Here is an 18,266-nt window from a genome sequence, read left to right on the forward strand (position 1 = left end):
ACCTGGATTGCACAATTCATCAGTGAAAAGTTGGATCATGGAGAGACAGTCACTCAGCCTGTCCTGTATTGGGGATTCACTTATGGTTTTCAGCTGGACCTGGCCATCTAGGCTGTCTACCTATCTTCTCTTTTCCAGTATCTGAAGCTTTCTTTCACTTTTCTGTTGAATTTTCATGTATTTCTTGGATAAAATTTCAAAGTGTGAATCTCTATACACTATTTTGTGTCTTTCTTCACTTTTCTGTTGAACTCTCATGTTCTTTCTGGGATAAAACTTTAAAGCATGAATCTCTATGCACTATTTTGCTTCTTCCAAGTGGGTGAAGTGTGCTGGAGAAGGCTCTAGTCTGCCATCTTGGAAAAGAAGACAAAAAAAACAGAAAACAAAAAACCTCTTTTAAAAGGTCTACTAATTTTGAAAAAATAATCTACTAAAATTATCATTTTTTTCAGCATTTTTTTTCCAGCCTGCCTGCTCTTTTTTTTTATTGCATTTTAGGTTTTGGGGTACATGTGATGAACATGCAAGATTGTTGCATAGGTACACACATGGAAGGGTGATTTGCTGCCTTCCTCCCCATCACCTGTATCTGGCATTTCACCCCATGCTATCTCTCCCCACCTCCCCACCCTCTGCTGTCCCTCCCCTATCTCCCCGCAACAGACCCAATGTGTGATGCTACCCTTCCTGCGTCGATGTGTTCTCATTGTTCAGCACCCACCGATGAGTGAGAACATGTGGTGTTTGATTTTCTGTTCTTGTGTCAGTTTGCTGAGAATGATGGTTTCCAGGTTCATTCATGTCCCTACAAAGGACATGAACTCATTGTTTTTGATAGCTGCATAATATTCCATGGTATATATGTGCCACATTTTCCCTGTCCAGTCTATCATCGATGGGCATTTGGGTTGGTTCCAGGTGTTTGCTATTGTAAACAGTGCTGCAATGAACATTCGTGTGCATGTGTCCTTGCTCTTACAGTTTTTCATCCTAACTCTTGCTGAGCTCCTGTGCTACTTGGATGTTATTTTCCCATTGGTTCTAGGCTGGCTTTGTTTCAATTTTGCAAACACATGAGCAATGACATTATAGGGTAGTGTTGTGGAAATAAGTGGGCATTAATACCAAGTTCTTTGCCAGCCTTCCCGTTATTGCCTCTCAGTCTTCTTCTACATTAGGTTTCCATTTTACCCTCAATATCTTTCCCCCAGTTATACCAGGTCCTGACCTCAGCTTCTCTCCCTAAGAGCTTCTCATACTTTTGGTGCAAAGTTCTGGGATTCTGTAACTTCTATGTAATTTCTGTAACATTTTCAGAGTTTAGTTTTGGGAGGTGGGGGTGGCTTTGCTAATTTGCCATCTTTTCTGGAAAAAAAGTAGATTATTTATAAAATAGAAAATCTTGTAGTATAATTAAGATTTTTTGATAGTTACCAGTGCTGGCTCTCAATTTTTTTTTTTTTGGCTTTTATTCTGAATACATGGTAGGATCGTATTTCCTTACACTTTAGCTGAAATTCAGTGTAGCTGTATGACTTGCTTTGTGCAATAAATAGTGAGCAGAAGCCTATGTGTCACCTCTTCTGGAAGCCCATACAGCTCATGCATAATTTGCCATTCTCTTTTACTGTCTGCCATGGTGATTAAGCATGCTCTAACTGAAGGATTGGCAAACTTCTGCAAAGGACCAGAAAATAAATATTTTAGGCTTTGTATGCCCTATGGTCTCAGTGTCAACTACTCAACTCTGCCATTGCAGTGCAAAAATAGCCATAGGCAATACATTAATAAATAAGCATGGCCATGTTGTAATAACATTTCATTTATAGACACTGAAATTTGAATTTCATATAATTTTCACATGCCACAAAATATCATTTAAAAGAATGGTTTTAGCTCCTGTGTTATACAAAATTAGGCAGCAGGCTATATTTGGTCCACAGGCTGTAGTGTGTCAGCCCCTTTGTAGATAGACAGTACTTGAAAACCCTCATTCCGAGAGAGGATAACATAGAACAAAGCCCCCACTCACCCACAGAGAATATCTGATTTGTGAAAAAAAAAAAAGGAAACTTGTTATTTAAGTCACTAATTTAAAAAAATTACAGCATAACCTAGGCCAATCTAAGATACTAATTTTGTTTTTAATGATAATGCAGAAATGAATAACTAGAAGACAGAGGTTAAGGGAAAGGGAAAAGGAAAGGGATGCTGAGAAAAAACTGAGGGGAGTTTGAACTGAAAGTTAAAGAACTCATTACAATTTTGACAGATCATTCTTTCTTTGCATCTGAGCTCCATATCTGTAAATCCTAATCATCTGCCAATTTATACCTTTAATACTGTTATCTTTTACTTTTTCTGGGATGCTGAAATGTTGACCACTTCAAATAATTAAAAAAAAACAAAGTCATGGAAGTTATTTTAAAGGAGATCTGAAAACTGCATCGGAAAGTCAGGAAGGCCAAAATAAGGAGCTCTGTTAAGAGACATTCCATCAACAAAAATATCTCTTCTCTTCTCTGCCATGGCAACTCCAAAATAGTAAAGAATATGTAATATGTAGTATCCTTATTTAAACCAGGATGCTAAGAATCATGCAGGCAACAAATGTCTATTTTGGTGGCAAGAAGGAGCATATTCTGCAAAGAAATTGTTCTGATTCTTTAGCTTTCGTTGAGCTTTCCCAAGTGTGAGTGACAGAGTTCCAGACACAGTCAGTGTATCCACTTTCCAACTTATAATTGTATACTCACCTTGTGTATCTTTCTAATCATTGGAATCCTGATTCTAGCATAGTTGGTGTGTGTTAAATAATCTTTTTCTTTGGACATGCCAGAGCAGGACAGAGAAAAAGATATTTGTGGTAATACAGGTTGCACTTGTCAGAGCCTCCTGCCCTAGAAATGTCGGTTGGGAAACAGTCCTTATTTGATCATTTTTGGGGAAGGAAATGAAAATAAGTTGTGTGCAGAGGCTCTAACTCCCTCAGGGCAGCTGAGTGGGAGAGAGAGAGTCTCTTTGGAAAATCCACAGTTTATTCTTCCAAAACAATGTAGCCTCTAAGAAGTCAGAAATATTTGGAGAAAGTACAGAAATGAAAAGCATTATTGTGTGAAGTTCAAACTCTCCAAAAAAAAAAGGTGTTTTATAAAAAGTTCAGACTTTACTTTTTGCCTTGGAAATCCTCTGCACTACAATGATATGATTTGTTTAAAATGTTGCACTTAAATATTTAAATGTAGCAGGCCCTATGTGTTTGATTTCTTTGTTTAACTGATGCATAGTTTCCCAACTATGTAGTGACTCGTGTAAAGTGTGAGGCTGTTCTATATTTATGTGGTTCAGCTTTCCAGAATATTTGGATACTGGCCTTAAATATGTACAGTATTGTTCCCTTGTAGCAGTTTTGTCAATGCCAAATATATTAGTATCATATTCCCAAAGTCCACTCTTCTAACAGATGGCTAAGAAGGAGAATAGTAAATTAAATTTATTAAGTCATTTATGAAAAATCTAGAGGCTTCTGATAACTACAAAGCAAAGTTCTATTCACTATGTGGAAAGTCGGATACCTGGTGAATCTTTTATCTATTTGTATTTTAAACAACTATGCCTTCAGTATATGGATTTTGTGTGCAATATCAGTATGTAATCTGAAGGAATTATAGTAATTTAATAGCATGAAACACAGAGTGGGCAATAAGAATTTTAAAAATAGTGATTTAGCTGACTTTCTATCAGAAGCATTGAGAAAAAATTTCTGAAGGAGCAAATAGTGAAATGTTACTCTCCAGTGAATGGTTTTACACAGAAATGAATCTGTTGTCTAACAAAGCTTTGGTTATACTGGTGCCCTGTGGCACCAATACATTATTATAAAGTGAAGAGAGGTGAATGTGGGTGCCATGGTCTGGTCCTGACCTCACCAAATACATAGAATCTCTTTCTGAGGCATATCTTCATTGGAGTGAGGTCAGCAACAAGAATTTGGCTTTGAAGAAATCATGAATTGACAAGGAAGCAGAGAATCTGAAAGGATACATTTTCTATCAATGAACCAGTAATAATCACCAGGAAGACTGTACACATTTTAGAATAAGTAGTTTCCACTAGAAATTGGAGCTCAGGACAAAAATGAATGAAAGAATATAAAATTAGCTTGAGAAACAAAATATGTCTAAGGAGAGTTAATATTATAAAGTGCTTACTGGATTCTGTAACATACAATGTTCAAAGTAAACATGATTTTAAATGATACAGATGTTCCCAAGATTTAAGGCATTCTGTGGTTCTAAGAGTTCTTAGGAGGCTGCACAGACTCTTATAGTTTAGGCAACATGATATAATGTTTCTGTGTATTCTATAGGAAATCATTAATTTAAACAATTCTGTACAGCTTCCTAAAATATTTTATCAACCCTAGAGAACTGTTTTTTAAAAGACTATTTTTTTTGTGGTTATTGCTCTTAGTCTAATTTTAGGAAAGACAAGTATTATAGGCTAAATTGTGTCCCTTCCAAATTCATATGTTGAAGCTGTAAGCCCCAGTACCTTAGAATTTGACTATATCTGGAGATAAGGCCTTTAAAGAGGTGTTTGAGTTAAAATGAGGCTTCTGGGGCAGGTCCTAATTCAATCTGACTGGTGTCCTAATAATAAGAGGAAATTTTGAATACAAGGAAACTAGAAATGTGTGTGTGCAGAGAAAAAAAAACATGTGAGGAGATGGAAGAAGACAACCATCTGCAAGCCAAGGAGAGAGGCCTCAGAAGGAACCAAACCTGCCGACACCTTAATCTTGGACTACTTGGCTCCAGACCGCTAAGAAAATAAATTGTTTAAACCACCCAGCCTGTAGTAATTTATTATGGAAGCTTTACCAAACTAAGACAAGACAGAATAATGCTTTACCTTTTCCCAGAACCAGGAGATCTCTATTGGGAAGAAAATGAACTGTCATAGGGGAAATCAATGCATTTTTAGTTAGGCTCTTTGCTTTGTTTTACTTGGTTATAAATCCCAGTGTAGTTTTCATTGAGAATGTTAGGATGAAGAGGTCAGGAAGCCAGATTTTCAGGCCACTGATAAAGAAAAAACATTAAGTGCTTTACCACAATTCTAAGAGAAACCAATCAGTACTTTTGATCTTAAATATGTGAGTCTTTCCGATAATGTGGTATTGAAAAATGTCTACCTATCCTATACCAGTTTTAATATTAAGAATCCTGGCGAAAAAATAGGAAGAAACTGGCTTTTATTTAACTGCAAAACATTAAAAATATTTGTATATTTTGGCATCATGGAGGAGTAGCCATTATTTGCATTTTAAAGGTATAGAAAGGAAAATATACAGATGTTAAAGTTTTCTTTGGTTACATAGGTCAAAACCTTTAGTAAGATGAAGACTTTTTCTTATTTTAAGATTTATTTTTGGGGAAGTGTGGCAGGAGGAAGCCCAATCCAGGCAGCATTCTGGAGAAAGTGATCTCATCTTACTGTACATAAGATGAAATTAGAAAGTAGGGTATGCTTGGAGCAGGCTAGGGGGATTAGGATGGCCTTGTAAAGGCTGTCAGGGGAAGACTGGATTATAAAAAGCCAGAAAATTACCTGTAGTTGGAATTACATTCAAGCACACACACCAAATTCATCTTCCTAATCCACACATCAGAAATCTAGAAGTCAGTGGGGTAGTCCTTTAATAAAACAAGACGACTCATCAGCCAAGCAGTGAAATCCAGGAGTTAAGTGGAAGGAACAATCTCCCAAAGTAATCACAGTTCACAAAGGCAGGAATTGAAGAGCTAAGTTATAGCAGAATCAGTTCACAAACATGTACATGTAAGAAACATAAACTTGTATAACACATTTCTATGATTGAAATTCATATCCATTTTGAGCACCTATTACACTGAGTGACTGAAATGTGCTCTTAGTTGATTCAGGATTTCACCATCCATTTTCCAAGCTTATGGCCAATATCAAGCACCTTTCACATACTATCAAGTGTGTGGTATGAAGGAGATCTGAGGTTTTTACATCTGGCCTCGGTTGTTTTGACCAGTTCATCCAGTAATGTACTGAGATGGACATTATCTATCTGGTTCTTGTTTATCAATCCCTGGAGGTTGCTGCTGAACTGTCTCTTGGTCTTTGGAGAAGGAGAAATGTTTTGTTGCTAGTCTTCGCCATTAGGGGCTATAGGATCTCTATGAGCTGTCTTACCTTCTCCATGCATATATGTACCCTGTAGCCAATAGGACTACACAGATCCTGCACTTCACTGAACCCCAGAAGCTTAGACCCTATTTTCATTATTATTATCTGAGAAAGTGAACTCCACTACCCTCATTCTCTGTTTCTCTCACTGTCCTTCCATTTCTCCTTCATTGTGGGTAATGTCAGGGCATTGGACTCCTCTAGGGGCCCAGAGTCCAAGTCCTTTTCTTGCATTTTCTGAGTCTCTTTCCCCCAGCCATTGCTATTCTCAGATATGATTTTCAGTGAGAGCCATAAACACTGCCCAGCTAATAATATGAGCTCATAAAGATATTGTTAGTAGCATTTATTAAAACCTTGTTATTTTCCTCTGCCCCAGCTTTAATAAGGTATGATTGCCAGATAAAAATTGTATTATATAATGTTATAAAAAACTACCACAATCAAATTAACTAATATCTGTATTACCTTACATAGTTACCATATTCCCCCTGTGGAGGACCCTTAATATCTATATACTCTTAGCAAATTTCAGGTATATAATACATTATTGTTAACTATAGCCACTACACTGTATATTAGGTCTCCAGAACCTATTTGTTTTATGACTGCTTTGTCTAGTCTCTGATTCTGTGAGTTCAACTTTTTTTAAGATTCCATGTATAAATGAAATCATGCTGTATTTGTTGGTCTGTGTCTGGCTTACTTTACTTAGCAAAATGTCGATAATTTTGTCCAGGTTCACTCATGTTTTTGTAAATGACAGAATTTTCTTCTTTTTAAAATCTGAAAAATAGTCCATATATTATATGCGTGTATATAATACATATGATGCAACATTTTCTTTGTTCCTGTTCATTCATTGATAGACACTTAGGTTGTTTCCATATCTTGGCTATTGTGAATAGTACTGCAATGAACAAACACAAAAGTGCAGATACCTCTTTGAGATGGGATTTTACTTCCTTTGAATACATACCCAGAAGTGGGATGGCTGGATCATATGGTAGTTCTATTTTTAATTTTTTGAGGACCTCTCTGTTTTTCCACAATGACTGTAACAATTTATATTCTTACCAATAGTGCACATTTTCTTCTTTGTCCACATTGCACCTACCACTTACCTTTTGTTTTTATGATAACCATCAGGGTATGAGGTGATGTCTCATTGTAGTTTTGATTTGCATTTCCCTGATGATTGGTGATGCCGAGTACTGTTTTTGTGACGGTATCGTACTGTCATAATTATTTTAACTTTAAAAAATAATTTGAAATTAGAAATATGGTGCCTCCAGCTGTGTTTTCTTGCTTGAATTTTTTTTTTAGCTAGTCAGAATCTTTTGTAGTTTTATACAAATTGTAGGATTATATTTTCAATTTCTTTGAAAAACACTTGTTATTTTTATAGGAATTATAGTGAATCTGTAGATGGCTTTGGGTTGTATGGATATTTTGATGTCAATTCTTCCAATTCAAGAACATGGGATATCTTTCCATTTATTTGTGTCTTTTCACATTTCTTTTATGTTTTATAGTTGTGGATGTACAGATTTTTTATATCCTTGGTTAATTTATCCTAAGCATTTTATTATTTTTGATGTTATTGTGAATGAGATTGTTTTCTTAATTTCTTTTTTGGATAGTTTGTTGTTAGTGTATAGAAATGCTACTAATTTTTGTATGTTGATTTTGTATCTTGCAACTTTGCTGAATTTATTAGTTCTAACAGTTTTCTGATGGAGTCTTTAGGTTTTTCTGTTAGAGCTATTAAGGAATTTCAGTAAAGTTGCAGGATGTCACCTGTAAACAGAGACCATTTTACTTCTTCCTTTCTCATTTGGATGGCTTTCATTTCTTTTTCTTGCCCAATTGCTCTGGTTAGGACTTGCAGTACTATGTAGTGGAAGTGGTGAGAGTGAGTATTCTGGTCTTGTTCCTAACATTAAAGGGCAGCATTTAGTTTTTCACTGTTGAGCATTTTGTGAACTGTGAACTTTCATATATGGCCTTTGTTATCTTGTGATACATTCCTCTTATCTTAGTCCTTTTGATTTTTATCTTCGTCTTTTTGAGCTGCTATCACAGCTCACAACTGCTATCACAAAATATCACAAACTGGGTAACTTATCAACAATGAACATTTACTTTTGACAGAAATGGAGGTTGGAAAGTTTAAGATAAAGGCACTGGCAGATTTTGCATATGGTGAAGATTTGCTTTCTGGTTCATAGATGGCACCTTCTTACTATATCTTCACATAGTGGAAAAGGTGAGTATCTCTCTGGGCTTTTACAAGGGCACTAATTCCATTCATGAAGTCTCTGTCCTAGTGATTTAACTACCTCCCAAAGTCCCCTCCTCCAATACCATCACCTTGAGGGTAAGGATTTCAATGAATAAATTTGGGGGAAACATAATTATTCACACCATAGTATACACTTAATTTATTGAGGGATTTTATCATGAAAGAATTTTGTCAAATGCTTTTTATGCATCTACTGAGATGGTCATATGATTTTTATCCTTTGTTTCATTAAGGCAAGTCTATTGATTTGTGTGTGTTGGATCATTCTTGCATCCCAGGGATAAATTTAACTTGGTCATGGTATATTGTCATTTCACTGCACTGTTGAATTTGCTTTGGTAATATTTTGTCGAGGATTTTTGCATCTTTGGTCATCAGGGATATTGGTCTGTAATTTCCTTTTCCTGTAGTGACCTGATCTCTTTAGTATCCAGGTAATGCTGGCCTTATAAAATGAGTTTGAAAGAATGCCCTTTTCTTTGATTTTTTTGAAGAGTTTGAAAAGGGTCATTACTAGTTCTTTAAATATTTGATAGAATTAAACTATGAAGCCAGCTTTTCTTTGATGGGAGACTTTTTATTGGTAATTCAATTTTTCTTATGAATTATTTTTCTGTTCAGATTTTCTATTTCCTCATAATTCAGTCTTGGTCAGTTGTATGTGTCTAGAAATGTATTCATTTCTTCTAGGTTATCCAGTTTTTTGGCATTTTTGTTCATAGTGTTTTCTTGTGATCCTTTGTATTCCTGTGTTACTATGGTATCAATTGTAATGTCTCCTCCTTTACTTCCGATTTTATGTATTTGAGTCTCTGACCTTTTTTTATCATAGCCAGTCTAGAAAATTTTGATTTTGTTTATCTTTAAAAAAAAACTTACTTTTATTGACCTTTTCTATTTTTTTGTTTCTATTTCATTTATTTATGTTCTGAACTTTGTTATTCACTTCCTTTTGCTAACTTAGTACTTCTTTTTTTAGTATATTGTGATGTTATTTATTTGAGATCTTTCTTTTTTCTTAATGTTGGACATTATTACCATAAAAGTCCCTATTAGAACTGCTTTTACTGCCTTCCATATATTTTGATATTTTGTGTTTCCATTTTCATTTGTATAAAAGTATTTTTATTTACCTTTTAATTTCTTCTTTGACCCATTGGTTGTTCAAGAGCACATTGTTTAACTTCCACATAAAGGCAGAGTATTCCTAATTCAAAAACTCAAAATATGAAGTGCCCCAAAATCACGGATGAGATCAAAGGAAATACTCATTGGTTCCTTTTGTGTTCAGTTTTCAGATTAGGGATGTTGAGTTGGTAAGTATAATGCAAAAATCCCCAAATCTGAAAAAAACCTGAAATCTGAAATACTTTTAGTCCCAAGCATTTTTGGATAAAGGTTTCTCAACCTCTATTTGTGGACTTTCTAACTTTCTTTCTGTTAGTGAATTATAGTTTCATACTGTAGTGTTCAGAAAAGATACTTGATATGACTTCAGTCTTTTTAAGTGTGTTAAAACTTGTTTTATGACCTAATATAGAATTTGTCCTAAAGAATATTTGGTTTGTACTTGAGAAGAATGTGTATTATGGTGTTGTTAGGTAGAATATTGTGTGTATGTCTCTTAGGTCCATTTGGTGTCAAGTGTAGTTTAAGTCTAATGTTTCCTTATTAGTTTTCTCTCTGCATAATCTGTTCATGGTTGAAAGTTGGATATTGAAGTCCCTTATTACTGCTGTATTGCTGTCTATTTCTCTCTTCAGATCTGTTAATATTTGCTTTATATGTAGAGGCTTTGTAGTCAGGTGCTTATATACTTACAATTGTTATATCCTTTGATGAATTGATCTTTTTATTGTTATATAATGACTTTCTTTTTCTCTTTTTACAATTTTGATTTTCTCTGATATAAGAATAGCTACCCCTGTACTTTTGTGCTTGCCATTTGCATGAAGTATCTTCTTTTATTCCTTCCTTTTCAACCTGTGTTTATTCTTAAAGATAAAGTGAGTTTCTTGTAGGCAGCATATAATTAATTAGATTTTTTTTTTCCAATCCACCGAATCACTTCATTTTTTGTTTGGAGAATTTGATCAATTTATATTTAAAGTAATTATTGATACATAAACTCTTATTTTTTAAACATTTTTATAACTATTTTCTGGCTGTTTTGGAGTTTCTTTGTTTCTTTCTTCCTTTCTTGCTGTCTTCCTTTGTGATTTTTTTATTTTGTAGTGGCATGTTTTGATTCCCTTCTTTTTATCTTTTGTGTATTTACTATAGGTTTATGCTTTGTGGTTACCACAAGGCTTATGTAAACATGTTATAAAAGTTTATTTTAAGCTAACAATTTAACTTTGACTGCATAACATAAACTCTACACTGTAGCTCTCTCCCCTCATTTTATGTTTTTGATGTCACAATTTATATATTTTAAATGTTTTCTATTAATTAACAAAATATTATAGCTACATTTTTAATACTTTTGTCTTTTAAGCATTATATTAGAGTTACAAGTCATTTACATATCACCATTACAGTATAAAAGGGTATTCTGAATTTAACTATACATTTACCTTTACCAGTGAGTTTTGTGCTTTCATAAATTTTCATGTTACTAATTAGTATCATTTCATTTCAGCTTGAGGAACTTCCATTAGCATTTTTTTGTAATGCAAATCTAATGATGATAAACTCCCTCAGCTTTTACCTTCCTTGAAAAGTCTTTAACTTTCCCTTATTTCTGAAGGACAGGTAAAGTAATTTTGGCTGGCATTTATTTTTATTTTCAGCAATTTGAATACATTGTTCAAATTTCTTCTGGCCTTCAAAATTTTAGCTGAGAAATCTACTGACAGTCTTGTGGATATTCTCTTGAATATTGATGATTCAGTTTTGTTTTGTTTTGTTTCTGGCTTCCATAGTTCTCTATTTGTCTGATTTTTAACAGTTTGATTATAATGCGTTTTGGTGAAGTCCTCTTGTGGTTGAACCGATTTGGGAACTTTTCAGCTTTGTGTACCTGCATGTCCACTTCTCTCCTTTTCTCTCTCTCTTCTCTGCCTTATACTCCTATAATGAGCATAATAGTTCTCTCAATTATGTCCCACAAAATCCCATAGGTTTTTGTCATTTCTTTTCATATTTTTTCCTTTTATCTACTTTGACTTTATAATTTCAACTGACCTGAGTTTATAGATTCTTTCTTCTGCTTAATAATACCCATTATTGATGCATTCTATTGCATTTTTCATTCAATCATTGTGTAATTCAGCTTCACATTTCTATTGCTTCTTTTTGTATGCATGTTTTATGTCTTTGTTGAACTTACTGTTTTGTTCAGGTATTATTTTTCTGATATTGTTTAGTTGCCTACCTGTGTTCTTGAGGAACTCACTGAGCTTCCTTAAGACAATTATTTTGAGTTTTTTTCAAGGTAATTTGTAGATTTCCATTTCCTCAGTGTCAATTGCTAAAGTTTTATCAGTGTCATTTGGTGGTGGTGTACTCTCCTGATTCTTATTGATTCATGTAGTCTTGCATTAATCTTTATGCATTTGAAGGAACCAGTACCCCTTCCTGTTTTTATAGATTGGTTTCAGTGATTAAAGACTTTCTCCTCCTTGGTCCTCAGACTGATGGTATCGCCTCTACGTTTTTTGTTGATTGTGGCTGGACCCAAGTAATATGGCTGTAGCTGGGTCTACAGTTGGGTCTATTGTTGGTAGGCTTGTTACCAGATGTGTGAGCAGGGCGGTTTTTGCCAAATATCCAAGGGATAGAACTATCTCAGATACCATCATTGAGCTGGGCTGGAGTCACATGGGTTATGAGGCTACTTTGGGTCTTCAGTTCAGTCTGTAGGCAATGAGTCAGTTACCAGGGATGTAGATGTATGTGACTTTCCCTAGGTCCTTGTGCAGATGTTTTGATGGGCAGGACTGCTTGTGTGACTGTAGTAAAGTGGGACTGGAGCCAGATTACAGAGCTACTACAAGGTCTGCAGTCAAGACTGAGGTCACTGGGACTGCCACTGGGGGGTCAGATGGGCATGTCTACTGCCAGTTCTCTGGTTGGGCAGAACTGCCCCAGGACCATAGCAGAGTGGGGCTGCAACTGAGTATCAGGACTATTTCAGGGTTCACAGCTGGTACTGAGGTAATTGTACCTCCTACCAGGGCATGGATGAGCATTGCTGGGATCCTGGATGGGCAGAACTGAGAGAAAGGCTGGAGCCAGGTCACAGAACTGCTTCAGGATTTACAGTCAGGTCCATGGCTCATGGGATCTTCATGTGGCTCCTTCTTGGGCTCTATGTGAGCAGGAATAATTCTGGAGTGGTGGTAGGTCATGGCTGGATAAGGGCCACAGGGCCATTTTGGGATATGCAGTTGAGTACACAGTTGATGGGCCTATTACTGAGGATATGGAGAGACATGGCTTTTCCTCTTTCCCTTGGCAGATGGTGCCAGTTGCAGGAGTATGTCCAAGTAGGGCTAGGGCTGAGGCCACAGGGGCATAGGGCTATTTCTGGGTTTGTCGTTAGGACCATGGTCAGTGAGCCTAACTGGCATGAGTCTGCATTCTCAAAATAGCCCTCCTTGGTCTTTAGCTATACCAGGACCCTGCAGTATCCTACTTGGGTTCCACAGCTCCCACAGAGGCACTTTTGAACATGAATGGCTGTCTAATTATTGCTACTGTGGGGGGATATCAGTGGGGACCTCTTATTCTGCCATCTTGCTGACATTACTTCCTGAGCTCCTTTTTAAAGTTTGCTTTTGAAGTTCTAGATCTCAGGTCTTAGAAACTCAAAAGTCAAAATTATTTACATTTTTGTTCTTTGTCTTAAATTGCCTAAACTGTTGCCTAAATGGGAGAATGGGTCATACGTGAACAGGAAGTATGGCAAAATAAAATTAAGCCAAACAACCACCTCCTCCCTCCAAAAATTCAAGCTCTCTAAAACACATAAAGTTCATGTTTATAACAAAACTAGACAAATGAATAGAATTGGAACTTAACTACTAACTCAAGTCCATGAGCCAAAAGTCTGGTTGCCAAAGCACAGAAAATGATCCAAAACTTAGACAGGTTGTTACATATCTATGTATCTATTTTTTAAAAACATCATGAGCTTAGAAAGGTTTAAAGAGGCATGAATTGAAAATGAAGTATAGTCATCATTGACAGTAGAGATCAGAAGCAGTTCTAGAATAATTTTAAAGGCACATTAAAGGTAATAACTTGAAATGTAATAAATTCTTGCCTCTGGTTTATATTCAGGTGCTGCAGTCATATATGAAAGACAAGTTTTTAGTAGTTAAAGGTAAGGAATGGACAGAAGTTCTGGCTACTAACATGACATACAGCTGTAAAGTGGGACCTACTGGATCCAGATTGGATACATAGCAACACCTGAAAGAGATTCATTATTTTAAACTCAGATCTTTATAATAATATTATAATGGATTAAAAGCAGACAAAATCACACTGAAGAACAGATTATATACAGTTTATATAGACTAAGACTGATAGAGTACAGTGATTGTGAACATGGACCCTGAAGTCCTGTAGCTCAAACTAGAAACTTGGTTTTATCACTTACTAATCTTTTCACCTTAAGAAAATTGCTTTGCCTCTTTGAATATCTGTTTCTTTATCTGTAGTAGCCACCCAATAGGGTTATTGTCAGGATTCAAAGTTTGAATGAGTGAATTTACTTTAAATATTTTAGTAAATCCTCAATAAAATTTACTTACAGTAATATTATTATATCATTATCATCATTCTTATGTGATATTCTATGTATTCACAGGATTAATTTCCAACCCTTTCTACTAGAATATTGGCAAAATCTGTATAGAGATGTCATTAAGTGAAATGTATTGATTCTTGCCTCTTTTCTGGCTGGAACCATGGAGAGTGTTAAAGAGAAAAAGAAGGTTCCTACTGTGCCAGAAATCTTTAAGAAATAGCAAAGGAATTTTATAGAGCTGAAGATCAAGCACCTGAGAAAGAAGTTTGCCCAAAAGATGCTTTGAAAGTCAAGGAGGAAGCTTATCTATGAAAAAGGAATATAGGCAGATGTACAGAACTTAAATTCAAATGGCTTGGATGACAAGAAAAGCTGATGATTTCTATGTACTTGCAGAATCCAACTTGGCATTTGTCATCAGGATCAGAGGTATCAATAGTGTGAGCCCAAAGGTCCAAAAGGTGTTGCAGCTTCTTCGCCTTCGTCAAATCTTCAATGGAACCTTTGTGAACCTCTAAAGGCTTCAGTTAACATGTTGAGGATTGTAGATTCATATATTGCCTGGGAGTACCCAGACCTGAAATTAGTAAGTTAACTACTCTACCAATGTGGTTATGGCAAAATCAATAAGGAACAAATTGCTTTGACAGATAACACTTTGATTGCTGGATCTCTTGAAAAATATGGAATCATTTGCATGGACGATCTGATTCATGGGATCTATACTGTTGGAAAATGCTTCAAAGAAGCAAATACCTTCCTGTGTCCCTTCAAATTATCCTCTCCACAAGGTGAAATGAAGAAAAAGACCACCCATTTTGTAAAAGGTGAAGATGCTGGCAACAGGGAGGACCAGATTAACAGGCATGTTTAGAATGAACTAAGGTGTTTTCCGTAATTATTTTTCAAATCTGGTCAGTTAATAAACAGTACATGCTCTCAGATTTTAAAAAATATTGATTTTTCTTTTCTTTTTAAATGTATTCCCCTAATTCTTTGTCATTCACTGACTCTCCTCTATGTTCTGTGCTAATCACCTTCCATTACTGTTTGTGTCTGAGTGGTTACTTTGCATTGTCAGGAATATCTCCACCTCCTTTCCACCCACAGAGGATTATCAGTATTTCCATTAGAACTTACTTTCAATTGTAATCAGCATCAATTGTATTTTTGCATCTCTCTTCCCATTTAGGATTGTCAGAGTTTGTGCAGTTGCTGAAACTTAGAGAGTTGGAATTTATTCACTCACCAATATTTATTGAGCTCCTCATATGTGCCAGGTGCTACAGTACAGAGTTCCTGCTCTTATGGAGCTTTCAGACTCTGTAAAATGCCTGTTACTGTTGTTCCTTCCTCTAGGGATACCTGAGGTGCATTTCTCCTTGCCCAGCCTCATTGTTCTGCAAGTTCTCTGACATGTTAATGAGGCGGGAGAAAGTTTCATACTCTGTTTTGGCATAGAGGTGAGAGCAAAGAGATGCCCATTGTCTCCTTCACTGCACAGAACTAATTCATTCCATAATTCTTGTTGCTGTGTTGCCATATTGCCTCTTTGGCTCCAGAGGCACGTGTAAAGGATGAATTCTTCTTATTTTTGTCATTTCTTGCACATTTTGTATGTGTGTGCGTGAGTGAGATGCACTAGGAGACTGGACTTCTCTAAGAGTGTTTATATTGTATTATAAAATGAATGATATTGAAATATATGGACTTGATATTGAACTATATGGACTTTGAATACTAGAGAATTTATTTGTGAACCAGATAAACTGGGGTTATAACCCTGACTCTTCTGCTTGTTAGCTATGTGTCTTTAGGCAGTATTATTCTACATAGTTCTCAGACTATTTTCTCCTCTATAAAACAGACCAAAAATAGCTCTCACTTTGGATGATTGCTATAAGAAAAGAGACAATAACTGTAAAGTCCCTGGGTAGTGCCTCAAATTTAGCACTGAAAAAATGAAAGCTTGTATATTACATTATGCAATTGAACCTATTATTTGTGTTCTGATGCTATAAAATTTATCAATATTTATTGATTATATGCCATACAATTTCTGGGCATGATTCAGAGATTAAGAGAAAATATCCAGATGGGATTATCTTTTGGGGCAGGGAAATCCAGGGAGGAAAAGGAAAAAAAAACAGGAAGAAGATAAGGGAGTAAGAAAGATGTTAGTTAGGGATTTTTTTTTGGTTGTAAGATGTTAAAGTCCAATCAAGATAGCTTAAACCAAGGTGAGTTTATTAAAAAAACTCTCAACTATTAAAAAGGATTTAGGGTCAGAAAATGTGAATGTACTTCATGGAAAAATGGAAAGTTGTTAGTAATTACTAAGCATTTGTTCTCTTTTATGTTCTTGTTCTGTTTTTTGCTTTTTCTTTTCACATGGTCTCATGTTTCTAATTGCTTTTGAATGTCTGTTAATTTGCTTTCTTCCATCTGAAGTCTGGTTCTTTCTGCTTCTTCATCAGCATGATTACACCCAAATTGCCACCCTAGTTCCTAACATGTCAGTATCTTTTTAGGTTTTGCTGACTTCCAGTTCTGGGATTCTTAGTTCAAGTTCTCAAGTGAGTGGATCTGATGGGATCAGCAAAAGAAGTAGATGTCCACCTGTGATCCAGTCAGCTCATAGCCAAGGAGGAAGGAGGTCATGTGATACAAACAGCTGGGACTGTAGTGTGAAGATACAGCTCTCAGAGAGGAGGGCATGAGCTGGGTAGGCACCCTAAAATTATTGATGACAAGCAATAAGCCAAATACCTAGGACAGCTTTAATTCAGAGTGTGGCTGCTAAGGAACAGTTCGGAAAAAATCCTTATTGCAAAGATTGCGTGTGTGTGTGTGTGTGTGTGTGTGTGTGCATGTGTGCACGGGTAATGGGGGTGGAGAATCTGGCAAGAGAGAACAGAATGCGTGTTATAGAAACCAGGCCTAAACAGGAAGGAAACTAATCTTCCAGATACCAAAAATGGATGCGAACAGTAGCTTCTCCTAGGGCTGTAGGATGGAAATTGTTTGGACTATCCAGAAAACTGTATCCTGGAGAAGGACAGGATCTAGCAGAAAAGCCTTCTGATTTAAGGGGTGTGTGTGTGTGTGTGTGTGTGTGTGTGTGCACGTGCGCGTACGTGCATGTGCACATGCGTGTGTGTGTGTGTGTGTGTGTGTGTGAGAGAGAGAGAGAGACAGGGCTCTTAGTGACAATTTTTTGGTGCAGCTTTAGCTTGTACATGTACCTAGAGTGGGCTTCCTATACCTCCAAGAGGCCCAGATCATTCTAGCCCTTCAAACTTTTATGTAAAGTAAACAATAAAATGAGAGTAAACAATAAAAAAAAGAAAGTTAATAGAAATAAATGACAGATAAAAGAGAGATAGTAACTGTTTGGTACATTAAACTTAGACTAAACTAAGAACTGGGAAATTGCTTCAGATACATTAACCTTTTAAAAACTTCCATCCAGAAATTCCTGTCCAATATGGTCAGTTAGCTGTGTCATTGGATTGTGCATTTGTGTTGGCCAGAAATGGACAGGGGAGAAAGAGTTACTACTACCAGAAAAGAGTTGGAAGGGAAATGTTTGGGTCCAGGGATTCCTTTTTTTTTCCTGAAAAAAAATTGTTTTTTCTGTTTTACTCTTGGTTGGGTGGTGACAAAGAATGCACTTGAGCTCTAACAATAAATGAGTTGTGTCAAAGTCTAGTACATGTTTCCAAGCAGAATTTAAAAATATGTAGAGTCGTAAGAAAGTGTTAGTGACGATTATTTCTGGAGCATACGATTGAAGTAACTTGAAGAAGGAGTAGGAAGAGGGATGTTACTTTTTATTTTATACTGCTTTGTAGTACCTGACTTAAAAAAATTAAAAAGTATATGTTAACTTTATAAGAAAACAAAAATATTGTCTATGTTAAAAATTCACAGAAATGCATAAATACTAATAATACTTAATCTTTCTGGCTTGATTGG

The 18,266-nt window shown here is 35.8% G+C and overlaps 1 protein-coding gene across 1 annotated transcript in view; it reads left to right on the forward strand.

Moving 5' to 3' along the window:
• LOC144577638 (uncharacterized) overlaps positions 1–18,266 on the forward strand; it is a 191,514-nt gene that overhangs the window by 81,245 nt on the left and 92,003 nt on the right. Inside the window, exons 4-6 of the mRNA XM_078336978.1 lie at positions 8,380–8,494; positions 14,685–15,152; positions 16,820–17,013. Of these exons, the coding sequence (XP_078193104.1) occupies positions 8,380–8,456 (77 nt within the window). The 3' untranslated portion in view covers positions 8,457–8,494; positions 14,685–15,152; positions 16,820–17,013. The remainder of the gene's footprint in view (positions 1–8,379; positions 8,495–14,684; positions 15,153–16,819; positions 17,014–18,266) is intronic.

This window comes from Callithrix jacchus, chromosome 9 (genome assembly GCF_049354715.1).
Source record: "Callithrix jacchus isolate 240 chromosome 9, calJac240_pri, whole genome shotgun sequence".
NCBI lineage: Eukaryota > Metazoa > Chordata > Mammalia > Primates > Cebidae > Callithrix > Callithrix jacchus.